The sequence below is a fragment of the Macrosteles quadrilineatus genome, unplaced genomic scaffold (assembly GCF_028750875.1).
Source record: "Macrosteles quadrilineatus isolate MER2022 unplaced genomic scaffold, UCM_ALF_1.0 Scaffold_7__1_contigs__length_78375512, whole genome shotgun sequence".
Classification (NCBI taxonomy): Eukaryota; Metazoa; Arthropoda; class Insecta; order Hemiptera; family Cicadellidae; genus Macrosteles; species Macrosteles quadrilineatus.
The window spans coordinates 53920809-53946210 of record NW_026542600.1 but is presented as its reverse complement, the minus strand read 5'-3'; the positions used below and the strand labels follow the sequence as shown (position 1 = coordinate 53946210).

Below are 25402 nucleotides of genomic sequence, written 5' to 3'. Positions count from 1 at the left end.
GACTGTGATTGACATTCGTGTAGCATAATACTTCATTAACTCCTGGATTGATTTAATTTGTGTCCATTGCTGTTTTGGAAAAGACTTTCGTCAAGACACTATAAATATTATTGTTCACGAGCCTCCTGCTCAAATCTGTATTGAAACGTTACTAGAAACTTGTCGAAGGTGTCAACAAAGCAACGTGCCACCGAACAACAGGGAAAGTATTGGAACTGCCAGAGAAAGCTAATCAATTGATTTTACTTCGCTTTTTGTATTCAAGAGTGTGTGTCGTGTTTAAGTTTCTATTCTACTGTATTGAAAGACAGTGAAACAGACATACCAACAAATGTTACTGACGTCACATGAGCGCCTAAGAAACCCAAAACCAAAGATCGTGTTCAGCACATTAGAACTTAGCACAAATACGAGTCATTTAGACCTCTTCAATTGAACTATCCAGAGTTGTCCGGGGGGTACTACCAAATGATTTGCTCGAGCTCGACTAACCTCAAAAGGTTTCACTGGCATAATCAGAGTAAGTTATAGATTCCAGAAAGCATCCGACCAGGTCTAGGTAATAGAATGGAACTATATTTTAGCCTCGAGGTAACTTTCCAATGGGTGCGTACCCCAATGCGTCATGGGCCGGATATTGAGATCATCTCATCAGGTCGAAGACCCCACCCTTAGCTTAACAATAAACGTATTGAACATGTTCAGGGATTTAAAAGATGTACTGATTTAAATTATGCAGTTTAATGAAATTAGTTGAACCAATTTTCTGAAATAAAGGGCGAGACAATGAAAACGTTCTAATTTATAAATTGTAAGAATTCATCATATACCCTCAACTAAATAAAAATAATACATATAACAACTATATATGAACAGCAACAATGAAACAATTATACATAAAAACGTTAGCACATAAAAACAGAGCTTATCTTATGACATTTTAACTTGATGCAGCCATTTTTTCACTACTTGAAATCAACGTTCAATTGACGTTCTTGTCCTACTTTACATTCATTTTAGTCACTTAAAAATTCCATCGAATACTCCTTCAAGCATTACTTCAAAAATAGCTTTAATTTCCCGAACAATTCTTAGCTTCAGTTCAAGCAAATCTCAGGGGTGACTTTGAAAAAAACCTTGAACTTTTAGTAGCTTATAAGGAGAACCCCCCCCCCCCCCACAAAGAATGAAAAGAGCCAACGTAAAGCTTTTTTCAACGGAAGCTTCTGGCAAACCTTGAACTTCAAGTTACTATAACTCACACTCTTTCGACATTATTGCTGGTATACGAAGAGTGTTGTGGCTTACACCAATAATTTTTAGGGGTTAAGCTGTCCTCTTAAATAATTCTACCCATTTCCGATCTTGAACAGCGCCATGTTGACCAAGGAAGGAATGTGGTCCAAACAATGTCTGGATGTTTGCACAAGAATCACTGTTTTAAAATAGGTTTCTACAGCAAAATCATAGTGTTAATAGCCCCATAGCACTATGTTTACTGAAATGGCATAGTTTAATTGATGTTATAAGCACATGTGTTCATTCATTGTTGCGTTACTTATCATGTTACAGCGAAACAAATTTGGGGTGTTCTCATTGCCTCACCCAGTATAATATACATACCTTGTTGCTGTCCCAATGGGTTAATACAAATTAATATCTGAAAAAAGATACACGTCTAATAACACTTGTAATATTATATTTACACACTGTAGACTCACAAGACGGTAAATAAGATGGTAAGTGGTGGTCGAATTCTATACGAATTCGAAGATATACGTCTAATAACACTTGTAATAATTTATTTACACTTATACTGTTGACTCAAAATACGGTAAATACATATGAAAGGTGGTCGATTTCGATTGGACACTCCAATCATCATCAGACCCAACAGGCGAATGTTGTACCTCCCTATGTTAGATGGGAGGTATTGTCGGAGGTATTTGTTAGGTTCTCATTCGCCTATTGGTTCTGATGATGATTAGAGTCATCATCAGAACCAATAGGCGAATGAGAACCTAACAAATACGGAAATACCTCCGACAATACCTCCCATCTAATATAGGGAGGTACAACATTCACCTGTTAGGTCTGATGATGATTGGAGTGTCCAATCGAAATCGACCACCACTTACCACCTTTCATATGTATTTACCGTATTTTGAGCCAATAGTATAAGTGTAAATAAATTATTACAAGTGTTATTAGACGTATATCTTTTTTCAGGTAATTTAATAACACGTATAATGTTGATCAAGAAGTTACAAATTAAAACACACACGATGGATGCCATTTAAAATATTCACTAGCATCAGTGAGTCATGAGCCAGTAGCTTGGTTTCGCGTCCTGGCATGATATCTGACGTATATATATAATATTGGGTTTATTGAAGGGGCAAATGAAAGATTAAAAGATGCCACCCCAACATCATCTTTAGTAAAAAGATTTTTGGAAAGCTTAGAGATCTAACGACGTTCCAATTGATGTGAAGATTTTCACATTTTATTTTTTGTTTATCTATGACCTTGGTATTTTCTCGTTTTAGCAGGGGGATGATTCAACCCCTTGACTTACTATCTAACATCCATCTTTAGTTAGTTAGCATCATTAATTGATAGCATAATGACAATACGCATTAAGTGGGTCCAGAACCGCTTGAAATCTAACCAACGACCTTGAGATGTAAAAGGCTTGATTAATGAACCAGACAGTTAAACATGAATAATCAGGTTAGGTCAAAAGGCTATAACACCATCGCCTCTTGTTCGCCATTGAGCTAAGAACCAGGACAAAATCCGATACGTTTACACAATACCACAATGTCTGGAGGAAATTGGAAAAACCGAATGCCATGGTGAAAGTAAGCGGAGTTGTCTCCAGTCTTAGCTTTCCCGGTCGAGCTCACTCTCCCGATCGACTTCTCTGGACCTCGTCTTCTTGTCATTCCCGTCATCCTGTCTCCTGGACTCCAGGGCGTGCGGTCTGGTCTAGAGAAAGAAGAAAACTTTTCTCCTGCCACATTGGATGAAAATCTAGCCAGTTTCCGATGTTGATAGTGTTATGACAAATCCAGTAATCTGGACACAAAGTCGTTCCCCTTTCAAAAATTATTACTTGAAATTATTGGGCTCAGTTAGTGTAAAATACCGACGGAATGTTTCATACATTCAAGTGGGTGACATTGAAAAAGATGTCGGAAACAATACACATTTAGTAATTTAGAAGTACGACGATATTTGTATGCTATGTATTTCATCGTCAGATATATTAACAATTATTTATTTTGTAAGCAAACTGACCAAACTTGGTATTGTTTTCATCCTATGTCAACCTGTCACTAAAAAGCAGAATTGAGTTTTAGTTGAGTGACAATCAGCAGCTTGGTCCATAGTCGAACAATTTTAGAGTCTATACAGTACCGGTAACCGTAAAACACGAATACTTGCCATCAAACAACCCAAATTTAAATGTTAGCTTAAGTTCTCCAGCGTTTACAAACCCTGTCTCAGTCACCTATTGCGTCGTCTGCCACAGATCCCACAAAAATATGGCGCAAAAGCCATCTATCCTATTAAATTCATTATTGTGTTTGAAAAATACATATTATGAGTTGAACTAGCAACAAGTTCGAATGTTATGCGTTAACTATAAAAGATCTGGTTCTTAACTAGTGGAAATATCGAATACTCTACTTGTGATACCTAAACCATCTTTGTTTGTTTGGAACAGTTACTCAAAACATGCAGCGTGAAGTAGCTGTCCGGTGATACTGTAGCTAACTGTCTGGTACAGTTAACAATTAACACGTTTGTGGATCTTCACGCCGATCAGTCTCGTCCACGAGACATGAGACTCGTGCGGTACAGGAAAATAATCCTAGGAAGCACAGAGTATAAAGTATCTAGTGGTCACTGGTCAATAATATCAACAAACACACAGGGTATGAAATTTCTAATAGATGCAGATCATGGTATGTTTAGTTGGGCGCTTAATGTTTTTTGACAAGCTCAGAGAATGAAAAAATTAGAGTTTGCTCAACAATACTGACAAAGAGTACGAAATACCCAGTGATCAACAATCTTGAGAAGCACAGAGTATGAAATACCTAATAGTTGCAGATCATAGTATATCTAGTGGTTGATTGAGATTTTTGACATACTCAGAGAGTGAAAAATTTATGAGGTAGTTTAATAATATTGACAATCAAAGAATATGAAATACCTTGGACTTTTATACACGCCGTTTTGTCACTCATGCACATTTTGATCTCTTTGCTTTAACTGATTGAGCATACCATGTCTTATGGTGTTCGCCTTCAAATCTAAAGTCTGATAATGATGCTGAAAATGATGGATTATGTACCCAGATTAAATTTTAACATTTGTTACTAATGGAGCATTCAAAAATTTGACGTAAGATATTAACAAGACCACGAACAAAAAGTGTAAAAGTGGCCTACCATTGGCTTCAAGATCAAAAAGTTAAAACCGTCTGTATTTTATTTTCACCAGTCCGTAGAGCCTAGAGTATTACTCCCTTGTGTTTAATGATTTTCTTAAAAAACTAATGACATACATGTCTTATCCTGACCACCTTTAAAACTCAAAGAGTTGAGACAGTTAAACAAATATACTATAGACAGTAAAAAAAAATTTAATTTGAACAAATTTTAGACGGAGATAAGTTGAAGGTCGTAATTTCAAGCGACAGTATCCCTACAGACGCACTAATGGATGCTTTTGGACTATCTAGCAGATAGGCACATTCCTTACCCTATCTGGATGCTGTCTCGATGGATGGGAAAGACTTCCAATCCATATATCAGTCTTATGCGCGACCTAGGGCATTGTTTGATAATTTTACCCTTGCAAACCTCAACACATAATCATAAAAAAATACCAAATTTAATATGAGAAATCTTTGTTCAAAAAAAGTTGGACACCGGATTTTTCGAATCAAGGATAGACATGTTGTAAAGAAAACGTATAACTTGTAAGCGTGTATTACAAAGTGTGCATTTAATTATAATTTCAGTATAACAAATCGTCAAATATGAACCACATTATACATATACAGTTGGTGTTTTTATTGGTTTTGTGGTATTTGGGTTTTTATAAACTATGAATTTATGTTAGGACAGTCTCAACAAAATAGAAAAAAAGATTAACTCAGACTTAGAAGGAAAAAGCGTGGTTTAACGTAAATTTACGTTCTAAAGCTTTATGTTTACAAAAATAAAACTATTTTTTTACATGATCTACTTTTATTTTGTTCCCTTTTTGGAACTTTCGTGAATGGTGCATTTGATTCCCCAATTTTTCTTGAGTGCAATAATCGAGAATTAGGACATGCGAGAAATACCTACGCATTCAAGTAGACGAGTAACCTAGTCAAGTAGTCATGTAGACAATACAACCGGCCGCTGGACTAGCGGAAGACGACTTGTTTCATTTATCATGTGAGCACTTTCTGCGGAAGACTTACTGTCTTTCCTGTCCTGGTTTCCGCAGAACAAACGCAATTACAACGCTAATTAGCATGAGTAATTTGCCAGCCCGGTGACCATGTTGACATGGATAGCCGTCGAGAAAGCCGGCCGGCTACACACTACACGGCCATAGAGGATAGCGCGGGAACAGGCTAAGTGGACAACAGCATCCTGCACAGTGGTCATGTTAGGTCCATTTAATTTTTAAAAGCCAAGTGTATAGCTACATCCGGGGATTAGCAAAGCCCAATGAAAACAAATAAATTGCTATTAGGGATGGCCAGCTTCGTACACGCTGGTCCATTTAAATTTTAAAGACCAAGTGTATAGCTACGTTCAAGGATGGCAAAGCCCACTGAAACCAAATAATTTGCTGTTAGAGCGAGCTGGTCTATATAGTGGTAGAGCTCGGGACTTCGGTGCCCAATGTCCCGGGTTCAAATCCCGCCAATCACCAATGAATTTTAGGTACCTATGTGATAATGCTGCAACCCAAATCAAAACTAAAGATGAACAGCTTCCTGCACGATGTCAAGTTGGGTCCGTTTAAATTTTAAAGACCAATTGTATTACATTCTGGAATTAGCTAAGCCCAAATAAATTGATATTAGAGATGAGTTGGCCTTACTACTATTTTGGAATATACCTACCAATTAAAATACATCGTTATGATTTTAAGAGAATATATATTTCAAAGATGTAAGTTGAACATTTTACGTCTGGGTGGTCTGGGGTGGTTAAAGTGCTCGCCTTCAAATCTCGTAACTACTGGTTCGATCACGCGGGGTCAATTCTGGGTTTGGGCTATTAATTAATTATGTTATCTATCAAAAGGTCAAATTTAAATGCTAATAAGATTAAGGTTTGGACCCTTCTATTACGTAAAAACCTAAAAATCACGAAAGGCTTAGAAAAGCACAGATAACACCGGTGTCATCATTGGTATCTCAAAACAATGAAAATTTATATAAATCTTTATATCCAATTTTTATGATTGTTGTCTTAAGCATGTTAATGCCATTTTCGTCCTTAGATTTTTCTCATTTTTTAAAAAATGTTCTCAAAATAAAGCCGATCTAAATCTCCCCACTCTCAGCTAATACCTCATAAATTGTTAACTTGAAGTGATTTCCGAACATGAAATACGTCTCAAAGTTGCATTTAAAATTTAAATCAGTCATAGAGATAGAGGTTTTGGTAAGAATGTTTTACGTTAAAATAAAATAGCTATTTTTGATTTTCATTCAAAATGAGTTAATTTCCAAATTCAAGATTTATTTTCTGAATTTCCCTGAGAATACAAATGGTGTAAGTCGTCCACCCTGTATAGCCAGTTCTTCTCGTTATTTACACATCTACACGTAGCAAGACTACACCTTTAAAAACTTATCGTGTGCGGGACCAAATATTCTTTCAAGATATAATACGAGGGATGGTAACGCCAAACATCTACGTTCAAAAAAACATAACACAACTCTGTGATTCAGCTTAGAGAATGACAAAATAACCGAAAAATCGTACAAATTTGAAATAATAGGTTTCAATCCAGTTAGGCTCTCTAAGATAAACAGGGCGCAATTTCGCTAGAAGGAACATTTCACGACCACATTATTGCAAAACTCATGTCAATGATCTAAGTTTTGTAGACAACCATAGAGATCGTGTTTACATTGTTGTCATGTGAACCAAGCCAGAGAAAATAACAAGCACGACAGGTCAAACAATAAGTCTCATGGGAGAAAGTAATATGAATTTGCCGTCCGACGATTGACCCCGTACAGGACAAGAGGAGAAACTCGAACAAATAGAGTAAGGACCAACTTAGAGTGGCATAAACGAAAAGACTAGAATGACTAAAACAATGAAAAAATTTATATCCAAGAATGTTGAAAGAATTTATTTTTTGTATTATTTTATCCGTGCCAAAATCGACGTGTTGTTGATAAGGTGGTAGTTCAATTGCGACAATTTGACCTGCACTGATCCGAGGCTCTTAGGGAGGGTCATAAACAGTTTGATCGTGATAAGATCAATAAATATCTGGAAATTGTAAATAATTTGTAGCGTACAAAAATAAACTGTATCAGCAATCTGACACATGCTTTCTCCCGTAAGCTTGTCAACAACCTTATCATGGGTAAACGGTGGGAGTAACTATGATACTTTATAGGGAAAATCACAAAAGTGCAATAACTTTTGAACTGTAATTGTTACAGCAATGAGGGTTGCACTATTTTGTTTAGAATTATAAGGACCATAACACATTAATTTTAATCGAAACCTGCTTTTTTCCTAAAATCTGATTTTGTTATTTTATGGGGTTTTATAGAAAAATAACATAAGTTACAATAACCCTTGAATAACCTTTGAACCTTAATTTTTACGGAAATAGGATTTGTACAATTTTGTTCAGAATTTAATGGCCTATAACATACTCTTTGAGCGTTTTTGTAGAATATTAATTTCAAAGTTTTTATGCTCGAAAATAATTATTAATGTAGTATACAGTTTTTTTATACACATAAATAATATATTCACCATTAGAACCTTGGGAATCGCACATTAAAATATATTGTATGTTTTGTTTACATTTATATAACAGGTTATTTTCTGTAAATCCAACATAAACATTGTTGAGAATTGTTCTTGATCATAAGCGTATATCAATCTTTGGATATTTAACTTTGATAGGCCTATGTACAATGTTCGTTCTAAACTAGCTTTTAGTGAAGCTCATAGTTTAACGAAGTGTGAACCACCTTCGTCAACAAATAGTCACAATTGACCTACCTGCCCATGATCGTTGTATCAGTTGAATTACCCATTTATGGCCCTAGGGACATAATTGTCGCAATCAAACAACTCACTTTGATAATGCACATTGCACAATCGACAAGTAGGGAACCGATGATCCGCTGTTATGGATCATCTCAAAGATGAGGTAAGACGAGAGCATGAAAACCTGTTGTCACATGTTTAACTGGCATGAAACACTAAGCACTGAGGATACAATTCTAATTATGTTTCTTATCAATTATTAATTGAGATGGGGATGCCACCTAAGTGCGTTCAACCAAAATATGAGTTAAGGATGGGCGTAGAATTGAGTGAGATGATATGTGTGGCTTTACTGACTAAAATCAGCTGTTTCATTAGCCAGGATCATTTATTTAAATTCAAATTATAAAGTGACAGCTGGGTCTAGTTTCGAGTCATCGAAAAGCTGTCTTTTCTCAAGATCGATCGGCGACCTTTTGATTGTTAGGCGAGCACTATAACCACTCAGCTACCCAGCCTGCAAACCCTAATCTTTAGTAAAGTTTCACATTTTAGTGAGACCTTCATTTCATTGGGCACTAAGTAGAACCTGAAATTTTAGTACAACTTGCATCCTAATGATACCTTCATTTCAGTAGGATTTTAGTGGTGACTTAAATTCATGTTAAGTTCAAAATTTCATCGAAAGCTTCATGTCCACGATTTTTAGTGGAACCTAAAATTCAATCAAATTGAACATTCAGTAAGACCTGCATTTCAGTGATATTCTACAATGTTTCAGTGAGACCTCCATTTCAGTAGTATAAATGACATAGGTTATCAGTGTGTCAGAGTCGGTGCCCTCGCAACAGCTTTGGAATTCGAACTAACGGTGGGTCTAACTACCAACAAGGTCTACAACCTACGACCAACCTTAATCCTGTTCCTCACGTGATTTTACATTTTCCGAAATCAATTTTTAAGTTATTGAATCAAATTTATATAGCAGGGATTTTAGTATAATGAAATTAGCAATACAGAAAAAAGTTATTAGGAATGTTATGTTGTTTATAGTCAAGTAAACCTTCTATCGCGATTTTTAATTCCTGGAGGTAAAATTGTATTCAGTTAATTCTGTCGATTTTAGTCACATAATAATATATAGATTACGAATTTCAGGTACTGCATATTCAAGTTATATGAGTATGTTCAATAAACAGTTAAAGAGCTCAAGCATGATTAATTAATATCATTTTACGTTAAAGGAAAAAAATATAAATAATACTACAGTATGTCTCTTATATTTAATTAATATAAATTCCTAAAAACTGAGTTGTTAAATTCGCATGTTATGCTAAACATTGCGAATCATCGGAAATCGGTACGAAGAAATAAAACGGGTTTTTGGACCCTTGTATTTATTGGATCATACTTTTATTATAAATCTAATTATTCCACTTGCAGTGGAAACCGAGTGTAAAACACCCCTGCCACAGCAAACCTGCAGACTAAGCAAATTTTTATTTGTGTGATTAGACTTTTACTAAAATATCTCCTTAAAATGTCATATCAATTCCCTATTAAAATAACTTTAGTTTAACGAGTACTTAGGGTTGCTATTGCGGGGAAAATATACAGTTTTTAATCGAAATTGTAATAGTTTAGTATGAAATAATACATTTTCCAACTTTGATCACATATTCTAAATTATGGTAAAATACTGTATAATCAAACAATCAAACTAAAACAGTTGTTATTCTTCATAAAAACAACATAGGAGTTTAAAATTTACAGTTTTTTTTACTATCCCCTAACCATCAAGCAAATAAAAACGCTTCAACATACAAAATTATTGATTTTTCTAGTTCTACAAAATGGTTTGAAAAAATGCAAAATTATATGTTTTCAGGGCTAAAAATGCAAAAACATAATTCCCCCCACAAAAACCTCCGTAAAATTACGTATATCTATCATGTCCAATCATGCTGGTTCGCGAACTCGTTTGAAAAAATGTAAGTTTACAGGTTTATACCAAATTCCTTCAAAATTGGATAATTTTTACTCGAGTTATTGTGCTAACGGGCATATAATATATATATATGGTTTTTAATGGATTGTGTTTTTGGCCTCTGAGGACTTATAAACGAACAATTAAATCGGTCCCGAATCCAGTTCCTACATTGCGACCTACAGTAATAGCTTATCCTCTACATGGAAAATTCTATAACAACGGATTTTATTATCAGCATGAAAATCATACAAACCCAACCCACTAAGCTAGAGAAAGTAGAAAGGTAAGTGCATACCAACACCGCTGTTAGTTTTGCAAATTTAAGAAATTCTCACGTTTACCACCTTGGAAAGTTCATTCTTGGAATTAACAGAGTAGTAATTTACCTCTGGGTTACTTTTATTGCCTATTTTTTAATTCTAGCTATTCGCCATTCAATACCATATAGCCCATATAAAAGTCGTATAACGTTTAGCCGAATTTGCTTTCACTTTTGAATGGCACTGATAACCTCAGGAAGGTTTATGGCATGATTTGGTGTAGAATAAGGAATTCCTGTAAGTAGGTCTGCAAAAACGTGTATACTTGATAAAAGTGACTATATCTATTAGGGTAAAATGTGATAAAATCATGGTAAAGCTAAGGGGAATTGCAGGTTTAGTGGTTGGAACGCGGAACTTCAATCCTGGGGGACCGAGTTCAAATCCCGCAAATCACCAATGCAATGACGTGGTCCAGTGAATCAGACCCACTTTAAGCTGTAAAGTATCACTTAAAGTAAAACATGTTTTTTAAAGAACAGTCTCTGTGAAGAATTTCCACGAAAATGATGAGATAATTTAAAATAAACAAACAACTATGGTTAAATTTTGAAATTATGTTTTACCATATTTTTATATATAAATACTTTGATTCCAGTTTCATTCTTGCGAGTTCGCACACGAATAAACAACAACAAATATCATTACAATAAATATTACATGGTAAAGTGGATGAGTTAGTATCGAACTTTGTTCTTGTCAAATTTTCTTGGCTGTCGAACAATCATAAACTTGTTACCATAGTAATACGGTTATACAAAAATGTTGTGTAACAATGTAAAATGACTACACAGCAACACATCTCTCATGAGTATTTATTTTTTAATCACAATGACCAAAATTGAACACGAAATAACTTTAGGCGTAAACAAAACTACCCTTGTAAAAGAAATAAAATCCAGCATAAGTAGATTCAAGTTAAATTCTCCACCGGAATCAAATGTTTTCAACTTTGCTTAGAGAATAAATAGTATGGATGTTTCTCATAATTTAAAATATATATTTTAACAATAACTAGTACCTATTTATTATGACTGTGCCTTCGTTTCGGATTGAGCAGGCTTGTAGTGATAATCGTTCCGAAACATTTCGTAGTTATAACTTTAGTATGTCACGTGATATGTATTTTGAATAGGAAGTATATATTTTAGTATATAATAAAAATTAAATAACTATACTAACTAACTACTAACCTGCTCAAACATGCATTACAATTATTTTCGTTAACAGATAGAGTGGGTGAATAATGAATATACCTTCTAAATATAATATGTTCATTCACATTGTACAATTATATTACAACATTCATACTATGGTATCAATATTACAATTTGTCGGTAGCTAACGGAACCTAAGCTTCGGTTGAAATTTCCAATTCGTCTAGGAAAGTTCAATTAAAATAATAAAACAAACCAACAAAATATTTCGCATACATCTCGTTGGAACATCACATGGCAATAAAATTCGTTCTGAACACACAAAACTATAGACTAGCCACAAACCGTTGAAAAACTATGATACCCTGCCGAAGCGTTTCGTCTGATTGGATTTCTAGTAAAATATAACCAATAGTAAGGTAATTGGTGGTAGGTTTCAATGGTAAGATTTATTTCCTATTTAAATAACATTTATTTCATTGAGTACATAGGTTTGCTGCAACAGGGAAGGTGCTATATAAAGTGTTTTTTTCAGATGGTAATAGCTTGGTTTGAAGTAACCATTCGTCAAATTTTATCAAAATACATCCCTGAACAAGAAAGCTACTACAGTTTATCAATTTTTCATAAGTATATTAAAACAAAAGTTTTGAAATAGTACAATTCATTATCTTTAGAAATCGTTAGTATGCCTTTAAATCATTACCATTACCAGCCATTAGTAGGACACACACCTAGGTACCTACGCCTTTAAAATGAATATAAATGCAAGAATGCATAATGTAGTGAAAATCTAGCTTTGTACCAGCTGTTTCCATAACTGTGACCGTTTATTAAAAGCCCAATAATCAAGCACAGCTGTGAGCAGTTTCAACACTTAAACCATCAAATAGCTGATTAATTTCTCAGGTATCGGCAACATATTACTGTGCCTCTCAGCTGTCCAGCAGAAACAATCTATTGACGAAATATATTCTTTGTTATTATACAGACTGTCCCAAAAGTCCCGGACCGGTTTAATATTTTCTAAACGACAACAGATAAATCAATAAGATTTTGCACTTCAACACCACACCTAAAAATCTACTTTTTTAAGGAACTATAAATTTTCTGTCATATCATGGGGACGTCCCGCAAGGAGTCAGAAGGAAATCTTAAATAGAAGCATAGGTTGACAATCAAATTAATGGTCTTTACTAGCAGAATATAATGCTGCAAATTTGAACTCAAACGGACAACCGAGTCAAGAATGACAGCGGTTCAAAGATTTCTTGAATCTGCCATTTTGAATCTTTGAACGACTGCCATTTTTTACTCAGGCGTTTTTTTTATCTTGAATTTACGGCATTGTAATCTACTAGTGAAGACCTTTGATATGCATATCGACCTATGCTTACGTTAACAATTTTCTTCCGATTCCTAGGGCTGTGCCCCCCGAGGAGTAAGCGTATAATAGCAATGCAAATTAAATGAATAAATATTAACAATTAAACAATGAAAATTAGCATGCAAGTGTAATTTTTTATTGCAAACCCTGTTAGGACAATAATCAATTCTAAGCTAATAGAATCGGTGTAATATGCAGAAGTTCTGCAATGAGTTGTTGCATATTTATCGTGAAGATGTTTTATCGAGTCAACGTTTATTTACATAACATTATAAAATTTAGAGTTTTTACAGAAGTTGAAAATATTATGTACAATTGTTCCTGGTGCTCCGAATCGTAACCATAATTAAAAATTACTACTGATCACAATTCCATAACTTGTCTTTCAAATTAATTACCCGTCGTGGAAATACAGAGTGAATTGTATAACTTTATGATTATTAAAAAAATGTAGGTACAATGTTAAAAAAATATTGTAAATAATACTATAAAAACATTAACAAGGGACATCATTAAAAATCATTGTTTAACATCATTAAAAAAGGGAAGATTGTGGTAACACTCTTATACCATAAAGCACCAAGTTTATTATTTTTTTCTTTCTGAGGCAAAATATTGAATGTTTATGCAAAAACATGTTTAAAATATATTTTTTACATCGGTAATGTTTTCTCTCTCATAAAAATGTAAAGATCGACATTTATATATTTTTCTAAATAACACCGTTTCTGGAATAGCAATAGTGGTGCCGAGTTTACAGTGAGTATTTGTTATATATTATAATACCGACCAAACGAATAACTATTGTTATGTTCATTTTATGGACATCTAAAGGGATCGACCCCGCGCTTCGTTTACGTTTATATTTTTTAAACTTTGCCGAGAACGGCTCAATAATAACCCCCTAGAATCACCCCACAGCTATTAAACCGATTGAAAGATATCCAGTTAATGAAATCTTTTGTGTCAAAATAGCACATTGGATTTTATTTGATGAAAATTAATAACTATTCAAACGCTGCAGTGAAACCTACACCAATCTGTGGAAACCCAAACAAACGGGAATAGCGAACAAAACAGAACTTCTCAATCCTTTCACCCACAATCGGTCATGCTGTCAGAAAGATAAAAACGTGTTAATGGCGGTAAAATGCTGCCGGAACCTCTAGGCTAGGAGGTAAGATCCAGAGGCCCGGCGGTCGCCAAAGAACATTATACTATGGAGGTCATGCACTTTCTCCAGACACTTTCACACTTACCAGCATCTGTAGACGGGGTCTCTAGTATTCTGACGGGGTGGTCGATCTGTAGGAAGTCCTGGATATCTGGAGAGGTCCTGGAATCCTGGAGAAGTCCTGGATATCTGGAGAAATTCTGGAGAGGTCCTGGAGAACGTCAGATCGCGAACCCCATTACACCCCGCACTCCCCACACATGTAGTCTACAGCACTGAGAGTAAAGTCTTCTTCTGCCGTCTAGAAGACGCTAGATGTCCTACACGTCAAGGGAGTTGTAAAACACATCACCGATGGATCATCCAAGAGGACGATGATCCATCGGGATGATGAGTGTTTCAAGTATGTTAAACAGTGTTGTGTAGTGTTGATGAGGAAGATGTTTGTTCGCAATTCAGCAATTAAATGCTGTACTGTATTTTATAACCAAAATATTTCACGGATGCGATTTTATTTAGGTATATTTTACTGTTCTAAAATGCTAGGACAAAAATAACCGTTGGTCAGTTTGCAGGTTGAATTTTGTATATATTATTTTCCAAATCTTTCTTGGCAAAGGTGTACACGTACAATCCCTTTCATATTTTTTGTTGTCACACAAAATGCACACAAATTGTCCACTATTTGAATACAAGTTACGCATTTTAAACAATTGGTAATCAATAATGCTACCTTTGTAATTCAGGAATTTTAAATCTCATCCTGTGAAATTTGAAGTCCGTGAAGAATTTTGACACTTGACGTCTGTGGAAATAGCTTATTGTAAGCATTTCATTCGAAACGATATAAACAAGAAAGAGTTTGAAAATAATTCATACAAGATTAAACTAGCAAACTTCAACGGTTATTTTTGTTGCATTTTAGAACAGTAAAGTATAGCTAAATGAGATTCGAAAGCTAAATTTATCTAAAATACCGAAACTCAATTAAAGTTTTACCTTACTGCCAATAAAATACAAAAAAATACTGAATTTACAGTAAATATAATTTTTTCTAAAATAACTGTCCTATATGAATTTATTTGTAAAATGTAATGTTAATATTAACATATGACTATGTAAATGCACGTGTTATACAGTTATGGAAGGAGACGACAACTTACTGCCTGCAGACGGGACTGTGGCCTACTGACTCAGAGCGGCAAGCAGGGAGTCGCAGGTAACGGTACTGAAGATTTCACTTGGACCGTCCCTTCCACTACCACACCACTCCATACTCCATACTTCACAGTCCTGGAGTGACAGGTGTACTCCATCTGTCTGTGGTCAGTACTGGAGTCAGCTGGGAGTTTAATTCATTTGTTTGGACGTGCAATCCAAACTGGAAACTGTTGTGGGATTACTTCGTTTTCCCCCTGGTAAATACATGGAGGGATTTGAAGATTAAAGGAAATTATGCTCTACTATTTTGTTAAGTAAACCCATTTGCGAAAGGATAACACTACCTTGATGTTCCTGTAACTAACTCGATGGAACCTCGATTCTAAGCAGTAAATTGTTGGTGGATTACAACTGTGCTGTTGTTTCTTTCTTCTTGTCAATCCGCCTGTGAAAATTCTATAGGAGCACAACGGGCCCTTTTTCGGCATCTACCTTAAGTTTCGGGCCCTTTTCCGGTGCGCCCAAAACTGGACCGAACTGATCATTGACCCCTTGATCATTGATCGTTTAACTAACGAATCTGGCCAAACAAAATAATATCTTGCAGATTTAACCACCGGGACTACTACGATGCTCTCGATACCAGAGGCAAGAGTAAACTGGATATCACAACACAGGTTGGCCAAATAATAAAAAAATTATGGCAAATCGCTTAAAACTAACTGTGATAGATTTTGTAATAGGCTACCTCAGAATGCATAACTGAGCTCGTTCAAACGCTTCAAATCCATCTTAAAGGATTGGCTTATAAATAATCATTTTATTCACTCGATGAGTTTGCAATGTGCACATTTAATGTAAAATGTCCACTTAATGTACATAGATTTAGTTAATTTTAATTAGATGTATTAGCAAGTACAGTATTAAATATTGACTGTTTCTGATTCTGTAACCTATAAATCAATGAAATAAATACTCTCGACTCTAGTAGGCTAAAGCTCCAGCTGATCTAAGTCAGTTACAAAGCTAGCACAAGTACACCGCTGTCTCAGTGAACTGATTAAGAAGAGATTTCAGAAACTAGACGTATACGTAATTCTTTTGATCAATACTTAGTCAAAAGTTCTCTAAATAATTGAGATATTCAAATTTATTTATTTAATATTCAAAGGCAGTATACGTCTCGGTAGTTTCGTCTTGGATGCGTCAGCTGATGAAACGATTAAAATTTGATTTGTTTTTATTAGCGAATTTCCCATATAGGGAATAAGCTATTACCGTAGTACTCATGGTAAGACCTAGACCCGGGACCGATTTAATTTTTCATTTTGAGGTCCCTATAGGCCAAAACCACCATTCATTCAAATTCATATATATATATATGTCCGTTAGCGCGATAACTCGAGCAAAAATGATCCGATTTTGATGAAATTTGGTACAAACGTGTAAACCTACGTTTATTTGAACGAGTTCGCGATCCAGCATAATCGGACTATGGGAACGGAGGTTTATGGGGGGTTTTATGGGGTAAAAATGGGGTTTTCCTATTTTTGACCCTAAAAAAATAAAACTTTGCAATTTCTTTCTAAACCGTTTTGTAGAGCTTAAAACAAGAAATAATTTAGTATATTGAAGCGCTGTTGTATGCCTAACGGTCACGGAGAAAATTCAAAAATAGTGTAATTTAAAATTCCCATGTTATTCTTATGGAGAAAATGAAAATTATTGTAGTTTACTTGTTTATGGATATACAGTACATATTGATAAAATTTGGCAAATTTATTTATTTCATCCTATACTATTGACGTATGGTCAAAATACACTGTTTACCTTCCCCGTAGCAGCAAACCTAAGCACTCGTTAAATCTAATGTTATTTAAATAGAGAATAAATATGTCTTATTTTATGGAAATATTTGAGTAAAAATGTAATCAGACTAGTAGAAATTCGCTTAGTCTGCAGGTTTGCTGCGGCGGGGGTATTTACTATTTAAACACGGTTTCAGCCAAGTAAGTACAGCTACTATGTAAACTGAGCGGTGTTAAAGCTCACCTACATCAATTGTTATTATACTGTTATTGTTATGTTATTGTAATCGTTATTGTTATAAACGAATTTTATTTACTTTCCTTAATCAGAGGGACTCTAAAAAAAATTATTTCAGCTGTTTTATTGTTCGAAACTGGACCTTGTACTTGATCCTTCTAACAATAACCTAACGAAACAGATGATGTTAGTCAGTAACAAAGCCTCCAAAGGCTCTCTCCATTTTTCATCCTTCACTGATCATATTCGGGTAAATTATGTCTATATCCCTATGTTAAATGGTAGTAATAGTGATTCAGAGGCTAATTTGTCGAGAAACACATTTGAAACTGAACAATACAGTGTTTAAGTGGTGACCACAGGCAATGTCGGTCTCTCTATAGCCGCAAGCCCGCCGTAGTCTGCTATGGACAAGTGTGTCGAACGTCGAACGCCGCCCTCAAAACGACGGCTACAAAAACGGCCCTCCAGATATGGGCTCTCAAAACGCGGTAAAACACTTAAACAAAGGGCAAAGGTAATCTTTGAAATTTTGATTATCTATTGTCTGTCATCTTAGTAGCGTGTAAATATGATCTACAACTATTTGAGGTAATATTGTTACCATACATATATAATAAGATACTTCCAACACTTTCCTATGTATTAATTAATTATTTATGTAAGTAATTACTTATAATTTACCAATATTAAATGTACAATTCCCCTGCAGACTAAGCTAATTTCCATGTACCTGATTGAATTTCCAATTAAATATTTCCTTGGACGTGTACGATTTATTCTTTATTTCAATAACATTAGGTTTAATAAGTGATTAGGTTTTGCTACAAGAGAGACTGTTATAAAGTGTGTTTTAGTGAAATGAGAACTTAGTTTGAGATAAATATATTTGCCAGTTTTGAAAAATCATATCTATAAACCTACAACTGTTTGTATTTATTCGCCTTAAGAACATGAGGATTTTAAATTTAATTTTTTTTTGTATTTTCTCCGTAGCCATTTAGCGTATAATAACGCTACAACATAGACTCAGTTCTTTTTTAGTAAAAAAATGGGTTGTAAATAAATTGCGACTATTGCGGAATTGCGAGATTTAATGTTTTGACAGTAAAAATGGGGAAAACCAATATTTACCATACATAAAACCTCCCATGCAATCTCATTCCCATAGTCCGGTTATGCTGGTTTGCGAACTCATTCAAATACATATAAAGACATTTGTACCTCATTTAATTTCATCAAAGTTGAGAGATTTCTTTTGTTTTTGTTCCTCAGGTCAAAACGAAAAAAACTCACACACGTGGGTCTAAAATGTCTAGTTTTCTGCCTGTTTGTGATTTTTACCAAATTATCAATTCCTTTTGAGCCCCGATTGACTTAAAACTTAATATAAGGGTAGGAAAAATATCAGATGTTATAATTAGTATAAATTTAAACGACAACCATTTACAATTTTAGCCTAGCCTATATCTTAAATAAAACGAGTGATCGTACCAAAACTCTTATCGAGTGAATTCTTTTTTGGAAGTCCATGAATAATAAAAGGACACTTATATTGTAAACTGGTTCATAAAAAATAAGATCTTCCAAGTTATATAAGACTGTACATGGTCAGGAATTTTAGTACGCCTTCTACTTCACTGACGCGGCGCAAAAATGGAATAATAATAAGTCAATAAGTCATTTATTGGGCCAAATTGACAATACTTGCATTAGCCAAGTCAGTACAAGAAAAATAAATTTATTACATCTTAATAACAAAAATTCCTTACTGTATAAAATTCTATAACTAAATAACTAAACATGCGCACATGACTTTGTGAATGACCACTAAAGTAGAAATTCACGGACGCTGTAAAATGATCTATCTAACAACATGGACTTTAGACCTGTTCTAAACTTTTTTGGATCTTGTTCGGCCTTCAATTGAGGTGGAAGTCTATTAAATAGTTTTACAGAATTGTAATGGAAGTTTCTTTGAAAGAAAGAAGTGGAATGCCGGGGAATTGGTAGATTTAAAGTATTGCGCAATGGATACCTGGAATTTTTTGCAGATGAGAAAAAGGAAGTATTTTTGCTATGGAAAGATAGAGTTTCGAATCAAATGAAATCATAAAATACGTATTCACAGTTTACAAAATTAATACATTATACCTTTAGTTGTCCCAGAAAGGTTTATAACAATTTAAGCAACAAACTTTTAGCCATAGAATTTTCTAAAAAACATTACCGGTACTTATAGTTTTTACTGAAATCACTCGTTTTAGCGGATTTCCTATTTAGATAATGTAGATCACACTGAATTCGTAGCATTAATTATTCAGGCCAAGAATAGATTATAATTATGGATTAACTCATAACAATACCATTAACCTATTTAATGAATGAGCAGTAGTAGCATTGAGTTACAATTATTAATTTTATTCAAACAGCTGTATTTATCATCGATTTAAACTAATACAGGGTTATTACAAATGATGTTCCTGATTTTGATTATAAATATTACTGGGTTAATTTGTTTCAAGACAATTTTAGTTGGTACCATTGGAAAGAAAAACTCATAAAGTTTCATTTACATTGGTTTGGGTGCATATAAGCTGTTGTCAAGTCAATTGTTGTAAGTGTTGTGTAATGGCTGAATTTGAAGGCAGGAAAGCTTTTTGCTAGTTGGAATATTACATTAACCATTAACCAATCTGTTATTAGTGTGCAACGACACTTTAGAACCGGGTTAACGATTATCCTCCTAGTAACCACTATATTGGCAATTGACACTTCAAATTTAAGAGAAATGGCTGCATTTGAATGTTACTTTTTAGTAGGGCTGAACTTACAATGTGCTGCCTGAGATATGGAACGAGCTCGGTGGTCCGAATAATGACGCACCCCTGAACTGGCCTACAAGATCTCCGGACATCACCCCCAGATTTTTTTCTTGTGGGGATACATCAAAGATAAGGCGTACACACCACCATTATCAGATAGCATACTTGAGATCCAGCAACGGATTACCAATGCTATCGAAACAATAGACCAAGACACATTTTCCAAAGTCTAGCAAGAGCTTGACTACATTATTGACATCTGTCGTACCACAAGGGGTTCCCGTATCGAGCATTTACAGTTCTGTGTATCTGTGTCGAAACTTTTTGAGTTTTTCAAAAGTTGTAACCATTTTATTTCTTTCTATAACAAATAAAACTATAATTTATGTATGTATGAAATCATGAACATCATTTGTAATAACCCTGTATTTATAATACAATTAAGTACGAACAGTTCACTAAAAACAACTGAAAAGAGCTAATAAGCGACGCTAACGCATTCTGTTGGTTTCAGAGCACACTAACATCCTACTTTACCGACATACCTTATAAGCAATACCGTACAACCATTTACTATAAATCCTTATAGTCAATGGTACAACTCTTGGCAATTAATTGATTGCAAATTGTATCCATGTTTGTAAGTTGATAGTTAATTTTTCATTGGTGAATTACATTAATATAACAATTTGCATAATGTCTATAAATATGTGTTTATACTATCTGTGTATATTTATACCATACCATTCAAGTAAATGTAGTTTATAATAAAGGTTGTCTCTCTATCACCCACAGGTCATTGTGACTCATGTGATATTTTTATTTTTGTATGTGCTGCAAAATAATTTGTTATAAATAAAGAATTTCTCTCTCTCTCTCTCTCTCTCTCTCTCTCTCTCCCTCTCTCTCCCCTCATTCTCTCTCTCTCTTGTTGGTTTTACAAAATTACCTCTTTAGGGAATAAGCTATTACTATTACTATTTATTAAACTATTTATTAGTAGGTCTCTTGGTAAGGCCTAGCCCCCAAACCGATTTACTTTTTCGTTTTGAGGTCCCCAGAGGCTTAAAACACCATCAGTTTGGATTAAATAAACATATACAAGGGTCTGGTCATAAGTTTTTAATAACAATATTTGTCAAACTAAACGATAATGGTGATTGAATAATGCCTATTTGAGGTTCCCAACTAAAACAGTAAGATTTAATGATAAAATAAGATTTACAAAAATAATATAGTAATTGTTATGATAACAAGTTATATTACTATGTAAAGAATTACATTTATTGTTAAAATAATGGTCATTTTTAAATCCTCACAAAATTTACAATAAGAATAATACATATAAACTTTGGGGTGTTGTTTGAGTTTCATCATTGTTTAACAAAGACAAAAACTCAACAAATATTAAGAGCCTTATTTTTAGGTTGTAGAGATCCGCTGGAGACATAAAATATTATAAAAAACTTTCTCACAAAATAAACTTTAAAATGATGTATGATAACCTTTAACTACTGTTACATAACCTAATGCAATTCATACATCATTGTAGGAAAAAAACATGGTCATACTAAGAACAGGTACAAGTTGCTGTTACCATGTCTAAATTTCACAAATTTGTAAAGTACACACTACTATTACTTTTTAATTTTGCAAAAGTGTCCAATGTATTACAACCCATTTGCTATCAAAATTTACTGTAAATAGCTATAGATATGGTAGAAGTAAATTCTAAGGGTATAAAAAGAATGATTACAATAAAATACAGTACAACAGAAATTTATCTTTTCTATACAAAGTTGAAACATGAAGCACATGATAATAGTTTAGGTCAAAGTTTGCGACCTTGAGAGATAAGACTGTATGTCCACACATATTGATATAAAACAATAATAATATTGTTATTCTCGGCATACAAGTCAAGAGATATGCAATATTTCTCTGTGAAGCAAACTAAGTATCGAGAGAAGAAAATTCTTGCTTTTGCAATAAATGACAAAATATTGATATTTATTGCTACTTAACCTGTTTTAAGGTACAAACCGACTTTCCAAACCAAAAAAATCGGAAAGACACGTTGACGTACAGCAAACATAAAAAGCTGAAAGTATTTGGCATTTTTTACGGAAAAACCTACGTTTTCAGTGCAAACATGAACTTAACAAGTTATTCTGGAAGTACAAAGTTGATAGCTATTTTTTTTTATTCCCCACTTACAACACACAAAGTGAATCAACCGATTAAGGCATTTCGATTTGATTCGAGACCCACAGTTTACCTATAAATTACCAAACAATGGAGGTCAACATGGTCAAGTATGGCAGATTTTAAAGTCTCTCTACTTCCGAATGGCTAGTCAGCCAGATTTAAAAAAACAGCTACTTCCGAACGGCTAGTCAGACAGATTCGGAAACAGCTGCTACTTCCAAACAGCTAGTCAGACCGATTCGGAAACAGCTACTTCCGAACGGCTAGTCAGCCAGATTCGGAAACAGCTACTTCTGATTGGCTAGTCAGACAGATTATGAAACAACTACTTCCGAACGGCTAGTCAGACAGATTCGGAAACATCTACTTCTGATTGGCTAGTCAGACAGAATCGGAAACAGCTACTTCCGAACGGCTAGTCAGACAGATTCAGAAACAGCTACTTCCGAACGGCTAGTCAGACAGATTCGGAAACAGCTACTTTTGATTGGCTAGTCAGACAGATTCGGAAATAGCGATGTCATTTTCCTGGGTTCCTGTTCTACCGATTCTGATGGAAAAGTATAGGTCATACTGTGTTTGTTTCAAGTACCACACACTGTGGTAAAAGCTAAGGCAGCAAGTGTAGGTGACGACACAGACAGACACTGCCCCCCCAGTTGCGGCAGACCTTGCTCCCTTTGCAGTGGTGGCAATAAAAGGGTGTTTTTGTCTAAAGACCTTTTTATCATCTGTAATCGATATAGAGGTAGATTCAATAAATGTCCAATTTCCGATACTGGTTTTTATCAGGAATTATCACATTTGAAGAGTTATTTTTTATGCAAATATGTCGATACAAGTGTATATCCGATATCAAAATAGTCTGATACTTTCCAAAATCAATATGAATTACCATTAAATGAATGCTCGTTGAGACGAGTCTACAAATGATTTTATTCTACTGTCTTTGTGTGGTATCAAAAAGTAAGTTTTGAGATAATATTACTGAATTCTTCATTCTTGACACCACACACAAGATGTAGAACGGCAACATTGGTAACAGTTTTGTATAAATTTTCTTTTTGCTTTCTTGCGAAATTTGATAATGAGCTACAGGGATGATAGAATAATTTTGGTAAAATATATGATACTTCGATGTCTACTAGCCTAAATGATTTGTTTCTTCATGACAGTGCCCTGTTGTATGATTTTTTTCACCAACTAATTGTAATATAGGAAGGTTTTTCAAATTAATTTACTTTATGTATGTTAATCATAACTTTTAAAATTGAACCATGTAGTGATAAGTGTCAGTGCTAGTCATTTCACACTAGGTAGACTAATACATTTTCACCACTTACCTGAATAAAAAAAAATACTTACCAGTATATCAAATTAAGGCGGTTCAGCTGAATTTTGTTTCTAAATTGATGATGGATTTGTGACTATTTCATACGATGAACTTGAAGAACCAATTTTTTCTCTTCCGTGTCCCCTCCCAATTTTAAAGCACGGGGAGTATATATATATACTATACTATATATATATATATTATGCTATATATATATATACTATACTATATATATATACACACACATATATATATATATATATATATATATATACATATATAATACATACACATACATATCTCATGGTTTGTTGGATATCATTTTGTCTTGCTTGGAACTGTAAACAAACATTTACTGAATTGGTTCATAAAAATCATCCCTAGTACCGTAGCACAAATATGTATTTTATAAATATTTTATATATTTAAAGTTGTATTTGATAGAACCTCGAATAAAATATATAAATAATATATCTTTAATAATAGTTTGATATATTCAAATATATATTAAAAATATTACCAAAAAGCAATGCAAAATATAAATTAAATATAAGTTTTGAATATATAAAATAGATTCATAATATATATTGATCAAATAAGTATAGAATCTATAATATACATATTTTATATGTATATTTTTCCTATTAAATATTTAAAAAAAATATGTGTTGAAAATATTTTAAATATATATATATAAAATATTTTTGAAACTATATTATATATATAAAGTATTTATAAATATATTTTGAAACACGTCAGATATTTTTATTAATAAAATAATAATATATTTGTAGAATATAGGCTATAGCCTATAATCTTTTATAATTAGCAAATAAATAATTTGCATCATTTTGTTTTTTATAGTGTCTATCAATTTATACATGCATTTTTTGAATGATAATTGCTGTTGTGAAAGCGTTAAAAATAAATTAATAATAATACGTACTCTGAATGGTGTCACTCTATCATGCACGTAAAGAAAAAATACGCATATGGTTAAGAGGCAGTATACATGTTCGGCAGCTACATTTGGGTCAAACGAAAAAAAGTGTTGATGGGTTTTATTTTTTAAATTGCAATATGTGACAATGAATGTGATCATAGAAATCTCGAATGATTGGCTAGAAAAGGGTGCTAGCGACTGGCGACCTTTTAAGAAACGAATTACGGAAAAACAGATTAACAGAATCATATTATACTGTAGTATCAAACATTTTTCAAGTATTGCAACCATTGCAACTAACGGCCGCTCTTTCACCATTTGAAAACTAAAAAACTCAAACTCAAACTCTTTATTTGCCATAAAAAACATTACAAATTTGAGCATAGCTCATGTAACAGATGGCATGTCAATTATGCTAGAGTGTAAATTAATTATTACAATTAATTACAATTACAATTATTACAATTAATTATTAAAAAATCAAATACAATGGATAAGATACAGTCTAACAAAAATGAGAATATATACAGTACAACACCCCTGACTCAGACAGATGTGCTCATTTAAAAAAAAAAATCGTCCACTTTA

General features: G+C 33.7%; 1 protein-coding gene across 1 annotated transcript in view; it reads right to left on the bottom strand.

Annotated features, from left to right (window-relative positions):
* The window catches only part of LOC128998989 (serine protease filzig-like), a 56064-nt gene that overhangs the window by 22920 nt on the left and 7742 nt on the right, over window positions 1-25402 (bottom strand). The window contains exons 4-6 of the mRNA XM_054425346.1: window positions 15492-15618; window positions 14384-14509; window positions 2820-3016 (exon numbers count right to left, since the gene is read on the bottom strand). Coding sequence (XP_054281321.1) covers window positions 2820-3016; window positions 14384-14509; window positions 15492-15618 — 450 coding nt within the window. The remainder of the gene's footprint in view (window positions 1-2819; window positions 3017-14383; window positions 14510-15491; window positions 15619-25402) is intronic.